The sequence below is a fragment of the Capra hircus genome, chromosome 8 (genome assembly GCF_001704415.2).
Source record: "Capra hircus breed San Clemente chromosome 8, ASM170441v1, whole genome shotgun sequence".
NCBI lineage: Eukaryota > Metazoa > Chordata > Mammalia > Artiodactyla > Bovidae > Capra > Capra hircus.
The window spans coordinates 69,675,364-69,696,531 of record NC_030815.1 but is presented as its reverse complement, the minus strand read 5'-3'; the positions used below and the strand labels follow the sequence as shown (position 1 = coordinate 69,696,531).

At 52.8% G+C, this 21,168-nt stretch overlaps 1 protein-coding gene across 1 annotated transcript in view; it reads left to right on the top strand.

Annotated features, from left to right (window-relative positions):
* PEBP4 (phosphatidylethanolamine binding protein 4) overlaps positions 1 to 21,168 on the top strand; it is a 221,335-nt gene that overhangs the window by 190,326 nt on the left and 9,841 nt on the right. Inside the window, exons 5-6 of the mRNA XM_005684000.3 lie at positions 15,116 to 15,161; positions 17,413 to 17,526. Of these exons, the coding sequence (XP_005684057.1) occupies positions 15,116 to 15,161; positions 17,413 to 17,526 (160 nt within the window). The remainder of the gene's footprint in view (positions 1 to 15,115; positions 15,162 to 17,412; positions 17,527 to 21,168) is intronic.

The window sequence follows — 21,168 nt, the reverse complement described above, 5'->3', positions numbered from 1 at the left end:
GGCTTCTTGTGGCATAACCTAGGGATTGGCCTGGTGTCCCAGAACCCCAGACTCCTAGGGTGGAGGGCCTCTGAGGTCCAGACTCATGAGTGGGGGCCAGAAGGAGGCCCTGGGAGAGCCTGGGAGCCTTGGGAGTCAGAAGTTGTGGAGGGCTCCTTGACCCCCTTTGGGCGCCTTCCCAGCTGTCACCCCATCCTCGTTCCTCCCCTCTCCTCATGGCCCTGGGCACTGTCACCTGGAAATGCTGGGCCCTCCTCAAGGTTGTGCAAAGACCATTTCAACACACTCTGAGAGCAATGATGATCCTGATTGGGCCCACAGCCAAGCGCCACAACTGCCCCGAGCCTGACTCTCCACCTGCTGGGGAGGAGGTTGGGCACCCATTCCATAGGCGGCCAGGGTCCTCCACACAGACCTCCCACCCAGTCAGCCTCTGGGGCTTAACAGGTGACACCACTAAAGGGGCAGCATAGTGACCCGGAGCACTTGGCCTTGCTGGAGGGAATCATAGCTCTCCCTTCCTCTCCCTGGGGTCATGTTTGTTCCCAAGCAATCCAGAGACCGATGGAACCAACCAGGAGGTCAGGGTGGAGTTCATTAAGCTCAGTCTCGGGCGTTTTTTCATCATGATTGCCAAGCTCCCCAGATTGGCATTTGCCTGCCAGGCACTGTAAAAGGTGACACAACAGAATGAGAGTAAGCTCTGGACTGGGCTGACAACTGCTTGTCCCCAGTGGGATGTGTTCACGGTTCCCTTGGCCTTGACACAGGAGGTAGGGACAGAAAGATGAGGGTAGCCCTGAAAGCTGGTCAGTGATAGCAAGTTTGCTTGGGTATCTGCAAAGGAGAGCTGAGGGGGGCACTTAGCTGTAGGCCTGCTTCTAGGACCAGGGAACCAGCGCAGACCCCCACCGGCCTCCTGAGCCACCTTACACACCCGCCTCTGGTCCTCAGACTGCAAGAAAGAACAATGCTTGCTCTCTCTCTTTTTCAAAATTTTTTGAGTTGTTGATTTCTTTTTAAAATTTATGTATGTATTTATTTTATTTATTTTTGGCTGTACTGGGTCTTTGTTGCTGTGTGCAGGCATTCTCTAGTTGTGGTGAATGAGGGCTACTCTCTAATTGCAATGCACGGGCTTCTCATTGCCGTGGCTTCTCTTGTTGCCAATCAAGGCTTCTAGAGCACGTGGGGTCAGTAGTTATGGTGAATGAGCTTGGTTGCCACACGGCATATGGAATCTTCCCAGACATGGATCAAACCTATGTCCCTTGCACTGTCAGGCGGATTCTTAACCACCAGACCACCAGGGAAGTCCATGAGCAGTGCTCTCCTGCCTCCTCCTTCCCCAGAGATTGCTAAACACCTGCAGAGGGACTTCCCTGGCAGTCCAGCAGTTAGGACTCTGCGCTTTCACTGCGCAGGGTCCAGGTTCTATCCCTAGTGGGGGTGCTAAGATCCAACAAGCCTCACGGCCAAAAACATAATAATAAATAAATAAGCGCCTCGGGAACAAGCACTCCCCCCTCCTCAAATAGGGTTGGGAGTGGGGAGCAGGATGGGAAGAAGGAAGCATCAGTGGGTATGTATCCAACACCCTGGGGAGCACCTGGCTAACAGTGCACCCAGATGTGGCTCCTCAGGGCCCCCTCCAGTAGGAGGGGCTGTCTGGCCCAAGGCCAGAAACCCAAACATTCCGAATGGTGAGTGACACCAAGACTCACCAACTGGGTCTGCTTTTCATGGCTCCAAGCAGGGGTGCAGGGAAGAAGCAGTGCTTACCAGGCCTTGTGTCTCCCAGTGGTGGCAGGGCCCCAACCCCCCTCTACCTCCTGCGACCACTCAGGAGCCCAACCAGTCCAAATAGTCTGCCTTGAGAGCTGGGGTCACCTCGGCACCTGAAGGTCAGGCAGGTCCAGCTCTGGGAAGTACGATCTCCTCCCCTGGGAGCGGGGTGGGGGTGCTCCTGAGCCTGGAAGAGACCGGAAAGGGGACACTGTCAGGGACAAGGGCTCATATCACCGCCGCTGCCACCTCAGCTCTGATTCGGACCCTGCGCACCCGGTCCAGAGACGCCAGGCTCCGGGAGCGGCTTCCGGGGCAGTGCTTCTCAGTCGAGTGTGCATGCTAAGCACCACAGTTCTTGTTAAAAGAAAGATCCTGATTCACACCATATCTGGGGTGGGGCCCCAAATCCCGCCTTTCTCACAAGTTCCCACGTGATGCTGCTGCCTCTCTGAACAGCAAGGGGCCAGGGGACTGGGGCTAAGTTCACTGTCAGTCCCTCTGGAAAGAGTAAGACGTGATTTGAATGAGACAGACTGTTTCTCCTTATTGTCACCCTCTCTAAGGAGCCCGGGGTTTCTCAGAGCCTCCATACCTTGCCGGCATCTTTTCTTGCTTAAAAGTCTTGATCCCCAAGCTTCCTTCCAGAAAGTCCTTCTCTCCTTCCGTCCTTACCTCTTTCTTTTCATTTCTCCTTCTTTTCTCCCTTCCTTTTCACAAGGCAGCCCTGGGCCTGGGCCCTTTGGTGGAGAAGGAGAGAGAGACCCCAAAGTATAGACAAAGGCCTATCTTTCTCCTGAAGCCAAGTGTGGAACTGAAAATAGGGCAAAGGAGGGGGACACAGCTGAGCTCAGAAGCCTGACTGAGGACCCACCAGCCTCTGGGGCCTGGGTTCTAGGACAACCGCATCCCAGAGCTGGTCCATGGCCAGGACAGAGGAGCCCAGAGACAGCTGGCTGTTTCCTGGTTGGTGGTAGAGAGCAGAACCGTCGGGGGAGGGGAGGAGGGAGACATAGGCAAAATGAGAGTAGATGGAAGGGGCAGGAAGGCCAGGATCCAGAGGAAACTGCTGAGCCAGATGCTATGAGAAGCCTCCTTGGCCGTCAGTTATCCCTACCTGGTGAACCTGGGGGAGCCCCCACATAGCTCTCACAACCACCCAGGAAGTGTTCTAGACACCGGTGCTCCCCCTTACCACTCACAAGCCCTGGAGCACTCCTCACCGGGCCAGGGGACAGTTAGGGGGTTGCTGGATCCCCTCTGCCCGACTGGGGCTGGGGAGAAAAGGTTTGGGCAGGTCGCCTCCTCCCAGCTTACTGGTCTCCCCAGTCCCTCTTCTGGGGTTGCAGCCACCCAGCCAGAAAGACTAGATGCTAGAGATTAGAGATGCGGTTGATAAAGGCCGGCCTGAGGAGGTAGCCCTGCAGCTTCCTCCCCTCAGGCTGGCTGCAGTTTCTCAGGCCCTGCTTGTTTCAGGATTAACTGTAGTGTTTCCTAATTGTTCTACTGCTACAGGCGGCAGGCCAGCCTGCCACATCCCACCACAACAGGCACAGGGCAGGGGCAGAGCCGGGACCCCCCCCACTCCTAACTAACCCCCTTTCCTGCCCCAGATCCCCTTCCTTCCTGTGTCCCCACCCCTCTGGCCCTCAGACTCTGGAGAGTAACAGAGAACAGCTCAGTTCTTACTCACAGCCTTCAGTCCTAATCAGTCATCTCTCGGTCCTGGTCTCCTGCCAAAGGCCTGGAGATTCCCACACCCTGCTTCTCCTAGTCCCACGGTCCGCACTGTAGCCTCTCCACCACCGGCCCCCTCCCCAAACACCCCCCACCCTGATGCTCCCTTCATGTTCCACCCCTGACATACCCACCAGTGAGAGGCTGCCTGGGAGAAGGGAGTGTGTGGAAGGTTGTCTGTGTGTGTGTATGAGTGCCTTGCAAATGTGCTTGTGTGTGAGTGTGTGTGAATGTGTGTTAGGTGTATATGTGTGAGTGTGTACATGTATAAGCATGTGTGAGTATGAGTGCATAATGCGTATATATGTGTTGGATAAGTGTGCAAGGTGGAGGGCTCTGTGTGTATGACCATGTATATGTGAGCGTGAGTGAGTGTACCTGAGGGGGTTTTGTGTGGGCATGTGTGAATATATGTGTAGGTGGGGGAATGTATGTGAGTGTGCATTGAATAAGCATGTCATATGTGTATGCCAGCATGTGTGTGACTGAACGCATGTATATGTGAGCACGTGAGGGCATGTGTGATTGAATGTGCACAAGCATGTGTGTGAGTTGAAGGCTGTGTGAGCATGTATACGTGAGTATGCATGCAAGTGCACATGTGTGCATGAGTGTGCGTGCATCAGTGGGGGCTGTGGATGTGTGTGGCTGAGTGAACATAACTCACAGATCCCCCTCCTCTGGCTCTCGCCCCTCCTCGCACCCCCCACCCCTGCCATCCCAGCCCCGCCTCTAGTCTCCCTCCCTCCAGCTCCCAGCCAGGGCCAGCCCCTCCCCAGCTCCAGTCTCCTGTCTCACCCTTGCCGCTCCCCATCCTTCCCACCAGTTTTGGAAAAGTCTTGCCACTGTTTTGTTTCCCTTGCTCCCATCACCAAGCACTTTCTGGCCAGATTCCCACCTGACCCCTGAGCCAGCAGCACCCTACTTCCTCCCCTATCCTGGATCCTCTGTCTGACCCCTGTGACTGGACCCCCATCCCAGCCCCTGCCTTCCCGGGGTGTGGGGGACGACTGTGCCTTCTGTCCCTCCTCTGAGGGCCGACATCTCTATGTGAGTGGGTGTGTGTCTCCACAGGAAGGGGAAAAGAGAGGAACAGGAGAAGGGAGGCCAGGCTCAGATGGTGTCATTAGTAGACACTAATGCTCCTCATCAAGGCATATTAATAAACATCATGTGCCACACGCTCTGCACAGCCGGGTGAGTGCCAGCCCAGCGGGACAGGCCCCACATTCACAGCTGAGTAATCTCCGAGCCCACGGTGCACCATTAGCCTCATGAGGCTGACCCTGCCAGGAGGCTTCCTGAGTCGATCACAGCAAAAGAGAGCCAGTGGGATGGGTTCTGAGTAAGCGGCAGCTGGGGGCAGTGTCCCCTCCCCGCTCAGCCTGGGCAGCAGCGACCTCGGTCCTCTTCTTCCGTGCTGAACCCCGGGGACAGGGGGCCCGTCATGACCCTTACACTCAGATGGCACCACAGGATCTCATACTATCCCATTTCCTAATTTCTTCTTCACAAGCCTGTGAGGAAATCAGGGCAGGTATCATTATCGTCGCCACTTTACAGATATGGAGACTAAGATGCTGGGAAATTAAGTGTCTTGCTCAAAGTCATGCAGCTAATAGGTAATGACATTGGATCAGTGCCCAGGTTGCCCTTCGGAATAGCTGTGTTAACAGCTCAGTCACTGACCCATGCTTTAACCCCATGGCACCAAATCCCTGGTTCTTGCAGCACCAGACACCAGACCACGAAGCTCGGCTCTCTCAGAAGGATTGAGGACTTCCATTCTCCCAGTGGTCGGGGGTGGTCTCCTTAGCAGCAAATGGGTTACAAGGCAGGGACTGGAGTGAGCTAACTTGCACCAAGATGCTGGCAAAATGCCTGCTTCATTGTAGGTGCCCCACAGGAGGTGGTTCCCCTGTCTTTATGTACTGACCGTGACATCTATATTAAATTATTGGACCTAGAGGAGGTTGGAGCAGGCGGAAGGCCGAATGGCCCGTTCTTTGTATTTATTTTTGAACGTTGCAGTCTTGTGTTGTTGCAAGGTGCAAAATTGTTTATTCACTGTGAGTATACCACCATGGCGTTTAAAATTATAGAAGGTATTCTCCATGTGTGTGTATGTGTGCGTGTGTGTGTTGAAGAACACGAGAGCTAGTGTTTTAATAAGATCGCTATCCGAGATATAATAGTTAAAATGAAAGGAGTTGGGGAGTTAAAAATATAAGATCTGAGAGATCAGGGAAATGTTCTTATGAAAAATACCCAATTCCCTACATGAGTTCAAATAAATGAAGCATTCTGGCAACCTGTTGTTGGTACCGAAAGCTTCTGTGTTTGTTCCGTGTGTCTGGGAATGGCAGTCTTTAGCCTAAGTTGACACTGACACATAACAATTATGTCTAGCTATCAACTCATGATATTTGCTCTCACTCTCAATCTATCTTAATATTTCTTGACTGTTTCTAAGTGGGACAGGTTTAATGAGACCCTACATTGAGTTCTTTACTTGTTTTTTCCTTCCCACTCTCCTCCTAACCCTACCTTGATGCTACATCCAGAGAATGGGTGACCTCTAGCAGGCCAGGGTCAAAGAGGGGGGCAGTCCACCATCTCCTGAGGTCCAAAACAGTCTCTGAGCTTCAGAGACTCAGAGCGACTAGGGAAATTTTCCCCAAGGAGATGGGCATCCAGCCAATGCCGACCCCAGAAGAGACAACAGGCTCGAAGCTGACACTTGTGTAACAAGAAGCTTTGGGACCCAAATGCAAAGAAGGGAGCCCTGATGTTCTCAGGGCCATTATCTCTATGCAGAGTGATCCCAGGGATTCTTTCTCTCTCTAGTTTTTTTTTTTTTTTTTTCCTGAGTGTTAATTTTTTTTTGTAAGGAACATATTATACTTTCAGGACCTAAAACTGAAAAAGTGACAGTCTGCAACGGGGATGGGCTGGAGTTCGTGGGTCCCATACTCACCTGCTCTGAGTGAGGCCATGGTCACAGGGTGCAGCTCCAGCTAGATCTGACCTGCCATGTGGGCCATGTCCCAAAGCCTAGTCCCACCCAGATTCTTTCTTGGCCAGAGAGGCAGCTGACCAGCCCACTTCAATGAAGCTCCTGGGACACAGTTGCTGAGTATGCGGAAAACAGAAAAAGTCTTGCCTGGGGTCTGTGGACCCAAAGTTTGTGTTGCTGATGGCTTTGATTCTCAGATATCAGAAGCATTGCCTGCCACTGAAGCTTACATTTCAAGCCTACATTTCAAGCCTTAACTTGAGCTTCTTCCAGACCCACCTGTTCTTTTCATGCCTTGTTTACATATTTATACATTGCTCATGCAACTTCCCCAACTTAAAATGCCCCTTTCTTCCCCTATCCAGTCCACTAGAAAATTGGAAAACTCCTACACACCCTTCAAAGCCCAGGTGGAGTACTGCCTCCTTTCAATAGCTTTCCCTGATCACTAACCCAAGCAGTTGCAATTTCCTTCTTCTATCCTCTTCCAGGATTTCCTATAGACTGCAATTATTTAGATGTATAATACAGTTATTTCTTTGACAGCATGTCTGCCCCACTAGATCATGTATTCCTCAATACCATAAAATGTGTCTTAATTCCTATTTCACAGGCCTTCTCATTCATTGGATCTACCCATCTCCCCAGCCAGCATCACTTGGGGCCAAATCTATGCTCAATACTGTCACATACACACAGGTGCAAGACAGAGTGGCTTCTTTGGAAACCACGTGCACCTCCACGTGACCTGGAACAAAAGACTTGGACAACCTGTACTTGTTAGAGACAAGCAACCTTGACCCTGGCCTTGGGAAATCTTGCCTCTTAACCCAGAGACGTGGAGAGAGATGAAGTCCCTCCCATCCGGGTAACTGCTTACTCCAAGAAGCACACTAGCCACACCCTACCTCGCCCCAACCCATTTTGGCATCTGGAGATTCAGGAAAGTAACTGACTCCAGATTTGAAGCCAAACTAAAAATCAAAACCCAAGGGTCCTGTTGCCAGTTGGTGTGATATACCAGAATTTGCTGGCCATCTGTGGGCATTTTCTAATGATGAAATTCGTCATACAACCGCCCTATCCTTAAAGATGCCAGAAAGAAGTCTATCAGGTTCCTGATGCTGACATTTCTGGAGGAAAACTGGTGCAAAGAAAAATTGGCCATCCTACACCCTCGAGTCTGTAAGCACTTGGCTCCCTGGAGGGCTCAGGTCTGTGCTTCCTTCTTGCCACTTCCCACGGATTCTATTCCACCCGCCTCAATGGCCAGCCCGCCTTTTCCCAGCCCCAGGGCAAAAAAGCAGGCCACAGGATTAATGGATCACAGGCTTCTCCTTGGAGCAGGCATAGTCTCCCTGGCTGGGTCCTCTCCAGGAGGGTGTTAGGAGGCCTGGCAGCCACAGCCCTGGGGGACCTTGGATACCAGGAGCTGTCAGTGCCTACCACTCACTTACCACTTGTGGACTGCAGAATCCATAGATTGCTGGGTAACACTTTCCAATCTTGCGCCTTTTCTTAGATCGCTTGCCATTTGGCAACTTGCAGGCAGCTGTGCAGACAGCAAGGAGTATCTCGTTCGGTGCCAGTGTCAGAGCCTGGAATTCTGTCCTATTTTCCCTTCTTTTCCATTCCCCCGTCCGCACCCCAAGTGCTCTGTTTTGCTCATTTCTCCCTCTGCTCTCCCTTATCTGCGTGACACCCTTCTATACCTCACCTTTCAAGTTCAGGACCCTCTCGATGGGCACTCCACCCTCCGACCCAGAGATCACAGAGTAAAACTTCCTACTCTGATGGAGGTTTGAAGCCAGGCAGGAGAAGTGCATCCTCCCGCCCTGATGGGAAGAGGTGGATGAAGAGATTAAATCATCATCTCAGAAATGTGCCGCGGACCCTCTGCTCAGGGGTTCAGCAAGCCCGAGTACCTGGGACCTCCATGGATGCCCAGTTGGGTGGGCGGTTGCCTGGAGGTCATTGAAGGGAAGTGAGGAAGTGGGACCAGCTTCCCTCCTGAGAGCAGTGCTGAACCAGACTCCTGCCCCGCCCTCCAGACCTCACTACACAAATCTGGCCACCATGCCTCACAGGGCCCTTACCTAAGGGGCTCGCCCGGTTGGGGGAGGGGGCGTCTCTGGACCTTCCATTCTCAGGGAACGTGGCTCTCTGGCTGTACCCAAGGGGACAAGAAACAAAGGACTGAGGTGACTTTCATCTAGACGGCTCACCTGCTTGTGGCTTTCCAAGGGTTTAATATTTCAGGGTCCTATCCCTGCATTGGGAAAATCCACTGTAGGAGGAAATGGCAACCCACTTCAGTATTCTTACCTGGGAAATCCCATGCACAGAGGAGCCTGGCGGGCTACAGTCCACAGGGACTCAAGAGTCAGACATGACTAACGTGACTTAGCACGTACACAGTATGTCAGGGACCAATTCTGTCAGGGAACTCTGGGGCCTGGCCTGAGAAGGCAGAAGGATCCAGGTCCAGACAGTAGCAGTGTGGTCTCATCAGAAGAGGCTAGGATCGAGGGACTTCCCTGGTGGTCCAGTGGTTAAGACTCTGCCTTTCAATGCAAGGGATGAAGGTTTGATTCCTGGTCAGGGAACTGAGATCCCACATGCCACTGGGCAACTAAGCCTGCACGCCACAGCTACTGAGATGGCACTCCACAACCAGAGAGAAGACCACTTACCATAACTAAGACAACACCGCCAAAAATAAGTAAATAAAAAATTTTTTAAAAGTCAGCCACCTCTGAAAGACAAAGCCTTCATTCATCTCCAAATGTCTATTGGACCCTTAAAGCTGTCTTAGCTTGGGGTCCCCCAGAAGCAGAGCCTGAGACAAGTATTTTAGCACAAATAGTTTATTTTGCTGGGAACACAAGAGAGCACTAGTTAGGCAGTGGCTTAAAGCTCAACATTCAGAAAACGAAGATCATGGCATCTGGTCCCATCACTTCATGGGAAATAGATGGGGAAACAGTAGAAACAGTGTCAGACTTTATTTTTGGGGGCTCCAGAATCACTGCAGATGGTGACTGCAGCCATGAAATTAAAAGACGCTTCCTCCTTGGAAGAAAAGTTATGACCAACCTAGATAGTATATTCAAAAGCAGAGACATTACTTTGCCGACTAAGGTCCGTCTAGTCAAGGCTATGGTTTTTCCTGTGGTCATGTATGAATGTGAGAGTTGGACTATGAAGAAGGCTGAGCACCGAAGAATTGATGCTTTTGAACTGTGGTGTTGGAGAAGACTCTTGAGAGTCCCTTGGACTGCAAGGAGATCCAACTAGTCCATTCGGAAGATCAACCCTGGGATTTCTTTGGAAGGAATGATGCTAAAGCTGAAGCTCCAGTACTTTGGACACCTCATGTGAAGAGTTGACTCATTGGAAAAGACTCTGATGCTGGGAGGGATTGGGGGCAGGAGGAGAAGGGGACGACCCAGGATGAGATGGCTGGATGGCATCACGGATGCGATGGACGTGAGTCTGAGTGGACTCCGGGAGTTGGTGATGGACAGGGAGGCCTGGCGTGCTGCGATTCATGGGGTCTCAAAGAGTCGGACATGACTGAGCAACTGAACTGAACTGAACTGAAGACAGGAAAAGGAAGATTCGTGAGCACGCAAGTTCCACTGTAGATTCCTGGAGCACTTATACACCAATTCCCATCAGTCATTGGTTAAGAGCTATTGCCAGGGAACTTTAACACCCCAGCACATCTGCCCTGATGCATGGGGCCTGGGGGTGAAGCAAGCTCTGGAGGCTGGTGCTGGCCCTGGGACCAGGAGAAACAGGTTGAAGGCGGAGGCAGCGAGCCAGGGCATGGGCCAGGGCACTGAGAACATCTAATACCCCTCCTATATGCCAAGTATCTTGAGAGCTACAAAGATGGAAAGGATACAGCCCCTGCCCTTGAGCAGCTGAAGCTTCTCTGGGTTTCTCTCCAGTCAAATGGGGAGACCAATCTCTGCCCTTCCCATACAAGAGCTGCTGTCAGATCCATTGATTGGACAGTACCCTGGAGAATAAATACTAAAAGCTCGTTACAAATGTAAGATGGGATGGGGGGCAGCTGTCAGCTTCCAGCACTGTGTGGGTTTTTTTAAATAATTTTATTTATTTATTTAGGCTGTGCTGGGTCTTTGTTGCCACTCAGGCTTTTCTCTAGTTCTGGCGACCAGGGGCTACTCTGCAGCTGCGGTACTCGGGCTTCTCACTGCAGAGGCTTCCCCTGTTGCAGAGTACAGGCTTACTCTAGAGCACATGGGCTCAGTAATTGGGGCTCCCCGGCTCCAGAGCACAGGCTCAGCAGTTGTGGTGCTCAGGCTTAGTTGCTCCATGGCATGTGGGGTCTTCCTGGATCAGGGATCGAACTCCTGTCTCCTGCATTCGCAAGGTGGATTCTTTACCTCTGAGCCACCAGGAAAGCCCAGCACTGTGTTCTTTACTTGCCCTGAGACAAGCCCCAGTCAGAACAACCCTTGCTGAGACAGCCTGCATCACCCTGGTCCATGAAATGAGGTTGCTGCAACTCCCTGTGGAGCCTCAGCTCTTCTTAAACATCTCACATGTCAGTTTCAAACTAGCTCAACAAGACACGATGGGTTCTGAGGTGGGAGAGAGCTGGAAGGAAAGTCTCATGTTCTATAAACCAGGAAATTCCTCCATAGGGTCCACAGAGTTGAGCTTCTTCTCTGTGACTAGAATAGTATGTGTTGGTTTGTATGCCAGCCAGCTCTGTACACACCCTTCATGCACACACATGCACATTTACACACACATGGATGTACATATGCACACATCAAGCACCAGAATCTAAGAAAGAGGGGAGAGTGTCTTATATCCCAAGCATTCAAGGGTCCAACTCAGCAATTTCCCACCTCCTGCTCCCCTCCCCCTGCTAAGAGGATGCTGAGTGTTGAGTTCCGCATTTCCAGAGGATGCTGATGAGGAAAGAAGCTGCTGTCCCAAAGCGACCGGTTCCCTGTGACTTAGAAGGGCCCAGGACATCCTCCTAAGCTCACTGACCAAACACCTCTGGTGCTCCCATACTGAAATCTGAGAAAACCCATCCCGGACTTCTCAGTGTTCTTGAGGATTAGCAATCCAACTATTTTCATGCTGTGTGTAATTTCTGTCATTATTTCCTTTTTAAGAATCCACATCCAGACAGGTTCCTTTTGAAAATGCCCGCCTGTCTTAGCTATAGTTAAGGAAAGGAAGTTTTGTCTGTGCCAGTCTTAAAGAGGAGCAGCACGCCTGGGGGCCGAGAGGTGGGTAGTGGGGAATGAAAGGAACCCCCTCCCCTCCTGAGGCTCTCCTGCCAAAGCTCTGCTCTGCTCAGACTCGACAGGGGTGGGGTCTGGCCCTCAAGTGCTGAGCTTGTTGCCACTCTCAGGGTACTTCTCTCAGCCCCATCTCCTCTGGATAATAGAGTTCCCTCTTCTCTTCAAAATTGCCCCGAATCTCCTCCGTCTCCAGAGCTTTCCAGCTGTCTAAAGTGACTTTCCAGCTTTCTAAGGTGACGTGCAACACTGCAAGCCATGATGATGCTATAGGAGAGTTCATAGTTACACATGGGATGGGGGTAGTGTTGACGGGGTGCGTAATCATTGCTACAGGAGCCCCAGTCCTCCAGGTAATGTTGTTCAACCACTCAGTCAAGTCCGATTCTTTGCAGCCCCATGGACTGCAGCACACCAGACCTCCCTGTCCTCCATTAGCTGGTTAATATCTGTATACATTATAATGATCTGTATAATGATCTTCCTGGGACTTCCCTGGTGGTCCAGTGGTTAAGACTCCATGCTTCCAATGAAAGGGGTGCATGTTCAATCCCTGGTCAGGGAACAAGGATCCTGCATGCCACAGGGTACTGCCAAAAAAAATAAACACATAATGGCATAATGGTGGGTGGCTCAGATGGTGAAAAATTGCCTACATTGCAGGAGACCTGGGTTCAATCTCTGTTGGGAAGATCCTCTGGAGAAGGAAATGGCTACCAACTCCACCTTCCTTGCCTGGAGAATCCCATAGTCAGAGGAGTCTGGTGGGCTAGAGTCCACAGGGTGGCGAACAGTCAGACACGACTGAGCAACTAAGCCTTTCACTTTTCCCAAAAAACACCTCCTAGAGAAGGAATGGGATTGTCACAGTGTCTTAGAAGAGGTACTGTGGGTCCAAGTTCAACGGGTCTGAGGCCCCCTCCTCCTAGAACATTCTGGCATTCACTCACTCACTCCTGTGGTGCTGGACATATTGCCTGATCTCTTTTGGGGACTCAACTTGCTCACCCTTGGATCTGGCTTGCTAAGGCCCCCACCAGGTGTTAGTTCTGTGGTAGAAACGTTAAGCCCCTGAGGACAGAGCAGTGAGGGAAGGTTGATGGCCAAAGGGGAGCTTAGCCAATTCCCAACCCAACTTGAGTAAATACCAGCTGAGCTGACCACACTCAGGGGCCCTTCTGCTGCCTGGTCCTTTCTCAGAACTTTCCATGGTGCTTTTCCTGCCAACAAGGATCAGCATCTGTCCAAGGAGGGTCCAGAGAGACCCTCTAGGCTCTTCAGGCCATCAGTGCCACCTGCTCACGGCCCCTGGCAGCTGCCTCCGCTGATCTCAGGGGCAGTGGGCAGGGGAAGGCAGGCAGGAAGGGCCGCCAGTGTTACTAAGGGTTTGCATGTGTCCTTGCCAAGCTGGCCCCTGCCGAGGAGAAAAAGACTCCCCAGAGTGAAAGGGAGGGGATGGAGAGCCTCCCCACCCTCATGGAGGCTGCGATCAGACTTTCCACACTGCTCTGACCCTACAGGCCCAGGGCCTACCGCGCCCTCGCCCCCTCCCTGTGCTTGCACCAGGAGAGAGGCCTGTTTATCACTCTGGGTGGGACCCAAGCCTGTGGGGAATTGAAACAGCCGGCCTAGGTTGCTATTGTTTTGTTTAAACAAATCACTGGCTGGGCTGACTTGGGAAGGAATGAGGGGGAGGCTGGGAGGAAGGGGAGGCCAGGCTGGGCTGGGCTTCCCTGGCCTCAGCACCCACCTCTCAGTCCTGCTAGAGAGGCCAGGGAGCTATTCGGAGAGAGTGACTGGAAGACCTCAGGTCCTCCCCACCTCTCCTGGGAGAGAGAAGGGTATCCAGGGGAGGGGCCTCCGTTTCCCCCACACACCCTGCCACCCCAGCATCTCAGCTGCTGGCCACACCGGGGTCTCAAGCCAGCCCTGGATAAGGCCTGGCCTGATACTGGGGGAGAGGGGGTAAGCAGAGCTTGGGTCCATCGGGGCTGAATTAGAAGGCTACCTGGGTGCTACTGAGCAAACAAGATGGGGTGAGGGTGAGGGCAAGGACATCAAAAGACACACAGGAAACAGTGGAAGTGGGGCTCAAAGATGGGCTCCATCCTTTTGCAGTCTCCTGCCCCTTCTTCCCACCACAGGTGACCTAGCTGGACATGGAGAAGCAGGGGGAGAGGAGGGAGAGGGATATTCTGGCACAAACTTGGACAAACTGCAGCCTAAAGGGGAGAACAGGAGGGGGATGGAGGGTCTGGAATGAGGCAACAGGGCTTGCATTCCCTAAAAAGGAAACCACACTGGGGTTTGGGTCACTCAGACTCTGAGAAGCTCTGCAGAGACCTGAAGAGAAAGATCGCATGCTCCCCTGGCCCCACCCCACCCCCACCTCCTCTCATGGGTACGGAGCAGGGGCCGCACCAGCAGGGCTGGGTGGAAAGGTGGCTAGGGCACAGTTAGGTGTTGGCAGAAGCAGTGAAGAGCCACACTAATCACCATCATTAAGTCTATAAAACCCCACACCTAGGGGCCGCAGGACTCCCTGGCATGGCCCGGGGCCCCGAGCCATGGCACGGACCCAGGGGCCCAGCTCCAATGCCTTTCATCTGAGCATCTCCCAGCCCTGCACAAACAGTAATTAGCACCCGCCCCCAGGATCACCTCATTATCTCACAGACACTGAGTGGAGGGGAGGGGGAAGGCAAAGGGAGCAAGGGAAGGGGAAAACTGAGGCTGTCCCAGCCACCCAGCATGGTGGACTGAGTCCCCTTGAGCCTCAGAGTCAGGCGGTCCAGCCTCCTCCGGCCCTCCCTTGCCCTGCTGGCTGCTCAGGCAGCCGTTGGCAGAGTATTCTGAAGGTCCCAAAGAGAGCCCTAGAGGATGGGCAAGCAGTGAGCATGGTCAGCGCAGGCACTCAATTTAACCAGACCCACAGACTGAAAGGTGCATCCTGGGCTCAGCCTGGGGGCACGGAGGGTGCCCTTCTCTTCCAGAAGGGTTCTCTCAGGCTCTGCATAGATCAGGGGGTCCGTGCCTCGCCAGCAGGTCATCCCCAGCAATGTCTGTATCTGTCCTCCCTCCCAGACCCCCTGAGGCACCATTCTAAACCCCACAGCCTGTCCTAGCAGCATCCCCCAGGACAGTCAGACCGCTTCCTCCTTTCCCATCCTGCTATCTCAGAGAGAAAGACTGAACTCAGCAGAGCCCACTGGGACTGAGTGGATGGTGTGGCCTTCCGCTGCCCTGGGAGTAACTCTTGCCCGTGCCTGTCTCTTATTTTCAGGGCACCGACATGAAGATAGGGAAGATTCAGGGCCAGGAGTTATCGCGTGAGTGACACCCTCCAGGGCCCCTCCCCCCAGCCAGGGCAATGACAAGCATCATAGCAATACAGGTTCACGGTGTGGGAAGCACTGATCCCCGAGCTCACTTGGATGTTCTGATTTAATCTTCACAACTGCCCTTTAAGGTCACTGCCATCAACATCTCCTTTATAAAGAGGAGGAAACTGAGGCATAGACCCACCTGCCCCATGTCACACAACCAGTAAGAAATAGAGCCCACATCAACCTACAGGGCTCTTCTGAGACAGAACCCGGAACCAGAACTGACCCCCAGATGGGTTTGGTCCCCTCCCTGCTCTCTCCCAGCCCTACTGCATGGACCTCCCTTTTCTCCAATCCCCTCTTCTTCCCACCCCCATCCTCACCACTAGCTCCCCACCTCCCTTCCCTCTGGGATCCACCAGCAAGAGCAGGCCCACCATTCAGCTTGAAGCAACTGCTCCAGGGGTGAGCTGGCCCCTGGCAAAGGGTTGAGCAAGAAAAAAACCAACCGAGTTTCATGGTTTGGTGAAGCAACACAGACTTGGGCACCAGACAGGCCCGGATTCAAAGCCCAGCTCCACCACTGACTGTCAGCCTGACTTCATCACTCAGAGCCCCAGTTTTCTCATCTAGATAATGGCCATAATACCCGCCTTCCCGAGTCGTGAAGAGGATTCCAGCAATGTGACAACCCACTCCAGTATTCCTGCTTGCAGAATCCCATGGACAGAGGAACCTGGTGGGCTACAGTCCACGGGGTCTCAGAGCTGGACACAGCTGAGCAACTAACACTCATGACTAGTGACATGGGAAAGCACCTAGCCGGGGCCCGGCCCCAAAATGCAGCTCAACAAATGTGTCCCATTCCCTTCCTCCTCATGACTCTCAGCTCTACTTTTAGAGGGAGAGTTTCTTCAGGAACACCCTAGTGAGAAGGGCTTACATCTCCATCTCCCCCTAGGACAAATTCCCAGCTGCACAGAACCACTGAGATCCATCACTGGTCAGCAGTATTTGTAAAAAAAAAAAAAAAAAAAAAGGCGTCAATGTACCCACATGCACACACTGGCAGAGACCCTCCAAAATAGCCTGGGCACGCATGCCCACCAGTTCCTGCAAAACCTACACCCACCCAGTGTAGACCTTGGTTCACACAGCTCACATGACTTGTGGCAGACCTTGGGTTCACACACACACACACACACACACACACACACATCTGCTCTGCAATGTAAAAACCTAGGGAGGAATGAATAGTCAGGAATTCCCCTGGCTGCGAGCACGCCAGTGGCAGGAAGTGCACCATGAGGAACACTTCCACCACTCTGAGAAGCATGTGATTCTTGTCTAACTGACGATCAGGAGAGGGAGGTGGCCATCGTGTATCAATGCTCCATCCCACTAGCAGCATCCTTGCAAATACTCCATCCCCACCCACCCCTCGGAAGATGCTTGGTTCCTTGGAAAGAAAGATGAAGGGAGCAGAGGGGTGGGAAAGAGACACCACACTCTTGGAAGGAGGCCCAGCTGGAACAGTCTGCATAAGTCCGACCCGCAAAACCCCGGGGCCCTGCATAAACTTAGGGGAAGGATGAGAGATGTCCCCACACCACATCTCCCCCTCAACAAAGAGTGCCTCCCGCACAAAGACCAAAAGGAGGGGAGATGGGCACTCTCCTCCGGAAGAGACTGAGTCAGCTCCCGGTGCCCCAAGCACCCAGATCCTACAGCTTCCATGATCAAACCTTTGAACCGAGTCCCACCCACCCCCGTAACCACTTCCAGATCCTCCGGATCCAGCCAAGAAATTGGCTTCTTTGGGGATTGAGTTCATAAGGAAATGCTGAGAAAATAAATAAAAATCCCCTGCCAAACACACTCACAGAGGAAGATGGGGTTTCTCTTGAGGCAGGAAATCCATCAGGATAGACCAAAGCAGAAAAGGGACAACACCAAGACCCACTGGTCCGGAAAGGCCCAAGAGTCCGGCCAGTACCCAAGACTTTCAACCTGCCGGCACGTCCTCCTCCCCCCACCACCCCAAATAATGCGCTTCTTAAATGAAGCGACTGAAGATGAGATTCTGCCCAAGATAAAGCCTGATGGTCTGCAGTACACAGCTGGGACCACAGGAAGGTCAGCAAGGACCATGAAAAGGACCAAGACTGACTCTTTGCCCCCTGCCCAGAGCAGCCAGGAGCCCCTGTGTACTGGGGCACATGGAGCCCACCCTCTCTCCTTTTTCTTCCCATAGCCTACCAGCCTCCCTCCCCACCAGCACACAGTGGCTTACATCGCTACCAGTTCTTTGTCTATCTTCAGGAAGGAAGGACCATCTCTCTCCCTCCCAAAGAAAACAAAACTCGAGGTAAGACCTTCCCATTCTTCAAAACTGGAGTGAATTCTGGGGTGAAAGTGAATGGTTTGAGTATTTGTGGGCAAGTTGGGACTTTAACTCTACCCATGAGCCTTAGAGTGTTAGTTGCTCAGTCATGTCTGACTCTTTGCAACTCCATGAACTATAGCCTGCCAGTCTCCTCTGTCCATGGGATTCTCCAGGCAAGAATACTGGAGTTCGTTGCCATTCCCTTCTCCGGGGGATCTCCCCGACCCAGGGATCAAACCCGGGTCTCCTGACTTGCAGGCAGATTCTTTACCATCTGAGCCACCAGGGAAGTCCATGAGCCTTGGAGGCCAGAGTCAAAGGCTGTGGTGTCTCTTGAGAATAAACCAGGATGAATGTCCTAAAAGAGATGTTGACATCAGACATGGTCTCCCCCTAGAAGCCAGTTCCATCATCCCTGATGGAGGCTTTAATTGGGTAGGTGGGTCTATAAGGCAGGGTCCCAAAGTGGGTAACCAGAGTCAGAGAAAGAAGCATCTCCCCCGTAGCTTCAAATGGCATGTGCAGGCAGCTACCCCACAGCACTTCTGCATATAATTGTACCCGGTAATTGAGTCTGATCTGGGCAAGAGGGCCCTGGAATGCCATCCTGCCGGTCTGTCTTCATCAGTCCTTAATTGCTCTGTGCCATCTCAGTGGTGGGGCAGAGACATCCCTGGCCATGCCCCGTCTTTGGCTTCTCTGAGCAGCCCTCCCAGCACTCTCCAGAGGACCCAGAACCCGCAGCTCCCCAGTGGTTAGCCCAGCCTGCGTGGCCTTGGTCCTCCTACCACCAGAGCTTGGTCCCTGAAGGAGCGGGGGACATCTGGCTACTGAGATGCAATGTCACAGGTGACTCACCTGACCCTGTGAGGGCCACGCCCCCTCAAGGTGGTAAATAATGTGATCCCTGTGTGCTGTGTGTCTCACACCCCGTTTTAGGGAAGGGAAGAGAATGTGGAATGCACGAACGCCAACGTGGGAGGACAAAGGGCACATCCCCCAGGCTGACAGAAGAGTGAGTGGGTGGGTGGGTGTCATCAGCCATTTCCTCTCACCCAGTGATCCTAACCAACCTCCACCCACTGGGAAGAGAAGGTATTGTCACAAGCCTCCTGCCTCAGGCCCCAGAGGAGAGGAGGGGAGTGTGGAGCCCTTGAGATGTGCCGAGCAGGGTCCACCAATCACAGGCGGCTCCAGGCCGCCCTGGAAGTGGAGCTGGTACAACCTTTCCACCGGTGAACCTTCCCCAGGTGCCCCCAGCGCCTCACCAATCTGTAAATCTGTTCAAACAGCTTTGCCAGAGACACGGTTTCAAGTTTGGATACAAAGAGAGAAGGGAAAGAAAAATGTTTCTTGCCCAGGCCAAGATCGGTTTCTCCAGTTCCCTGTTTCATCACAAAGCCCCTTCCACCAGTCCTGCACTGGGATTTTCCAGGGGGGCTGGAAACCAGCATCTCAGCCTACAATGTTTATGTGACACAGGAGTCGAATAAAGGAAAACAGTGCCTTCAAGGTCCACATTAAACATCAGGGCCTCAGTGCCCGTGCCCTTGGACAGGCTAATGCTCAGACAGTCTCCTGAGGGGGCCTCCAGCAGACCAAGTGCTCTTCCAGGGTGAGAGAGGGATGCAGCTGGGAGGAGCATTAGGCAATGCCCAGAGGAGCTGCGAAAGGGGCGAAGGAGGAGGACAGGTGCGCGCACCAAAGACCTTTGCAACCCCTTGCATAGCTCATCCTCCAGAGCCATCGGTGCCTTTCCTAAGACAGAAGCAGCAGGCAATGAAACTGCAAGCCCATTGGGCCTGAAACTCATTATTTTGCCAAAGCCACGGTTTTTTGTGTACTCCCACCGAAACCCCCCTTCCATCTCTGTGAAAACTTTGGAACCAGACTTGCCACCGGGCAGAATCCCTTTGGCTTCCAGATGCTGTTTTGTTTGCTGCCAGCAATGGAGACGGTAAAATTATTCTGGCAGATGACAGTTTCCAGGTTCCAGTCCCACCATGTGATGTCTTCCACGTGCTAAGGGCTTTGGAGGGAAAACGATCCAGGGCACAGGGAAAGTTCCCTGCCCTCAAGGGGCTTACAATCTCCTTTGGAAACACTCAAATAACAATGCAGAGCAGCCTATAATTAAGCACTTTATTGTGTGTTTCTGGCTGGAAGGACAACCGGAGCTCCAGTGGACTTAGGGACAGTCCTGTCCCTTTCCAGGTTCCCTTTCCCTCCAGGATGACACACCTTCTTCAGCTGGGAAGAGTGAAAAGTATTTCACTGCAGGGTGAGGAAACGTTGATTTTCAGTCTCTACCTAGTGATTTGACTTCTCAGCAAATCAGCTAATGTCTCTGGGCCGTGATTTCCTCATCTAGAAAACAAAGGGTTGGATCTTGAGATTCCCAGTGTCCTGAGGCCGCTTGGAGGAGGCCGAGAGCAGGCTGGGCCTGGAGGAGGAAGAGATTCGAATCCTGGAGTGAAGGGGAAAAGGGTGCTCTGGACTGGGGAAACCGCAGAGGCAAAGCTCATTTGTAAAAGTGAGAAGGGCTTCTTCCCTGGTGGTCCAGTGGTTGGGAATCTGCCTGCCAGCACGGACACAGGTTTGATCCCTGGTCCGGGAATATCCCACATACTGTGGGACAACTAACCCAGGAGCCACAACTACTGAGGCCCGTGTTCCCTAGAGCAACAAGATGCTGGATCTTACTCTGCTCCAAGCAAGACGAGCCGCCACAACGAGAAGCCCACTCCCCACAACTAGAGAAAAGCCTGAGCGGCAGCGAAGACCCAGCACAGCCAAAAATAAACAAATAATTTTTTTAATATAAAAAGTGAGGAGGCCCCCTGTGATGGTGATGAAAGGAGGAAGTGGGAGGTCATGGAGGGTCTCCAAAGCCCAGCACAGGCATGACTTTGGTGGGGGCCGTAGAGAACTACTGGAGATTGCCCATGTAGAGAATAACACACAAAAGCCCCTCTTTAGAGAAGACCGCGCCAGAGTAGTGGGCAGCACAGACTAGAATGAGAGGACAGGAGGCCACTGGAGGCCTAGAGGTGTGTGGTGTGGATGAGCCCAGGGTTGACTACAAAAGCAGAAGCCACTTGTGTGCATTTCCCAAGGCCAGGCAGTCTCTAACATTTGCACAGTGCCGGGGGGTCTCTTGGCACTCAAGCTGGACCAGCCCTCAGGAGTCCAGGACAAGAGGCCTTGCCCATGAGCATGGGCCCTGGGGCTTACTTTGATCTAGTTTTCTTTCCATTGAGGGAGGTGGGGTATCCCAGGGTACGTGTGCCATAGCCAACCCTGGTCAAGTGACCCCTGGATGAACAGACAGCATCCAGAGGCTGGAGGGGAGAGGTCAGTATCCAAGAGCCCATGTAGAAGGGCATCCACAGGAGATGGTTAACATGACTCAGTCCTTCGGGGTTGCCTCTCACACTGGGACTTAGCTGTGAATGACAAGATTCAATGAGAAGGAAGCATGAGATTATTCTCCTTGAACCTATATGACTGTTTTGGGGGTCAGGATTGGTGGGGGAGGTGGCATTGTTCACGGTCAGGGGCCCAACCCTCTCCAGGATTCCTCTTTGTCCTGTGACTCCAGGATGATATACGAGGGGTCAGCAG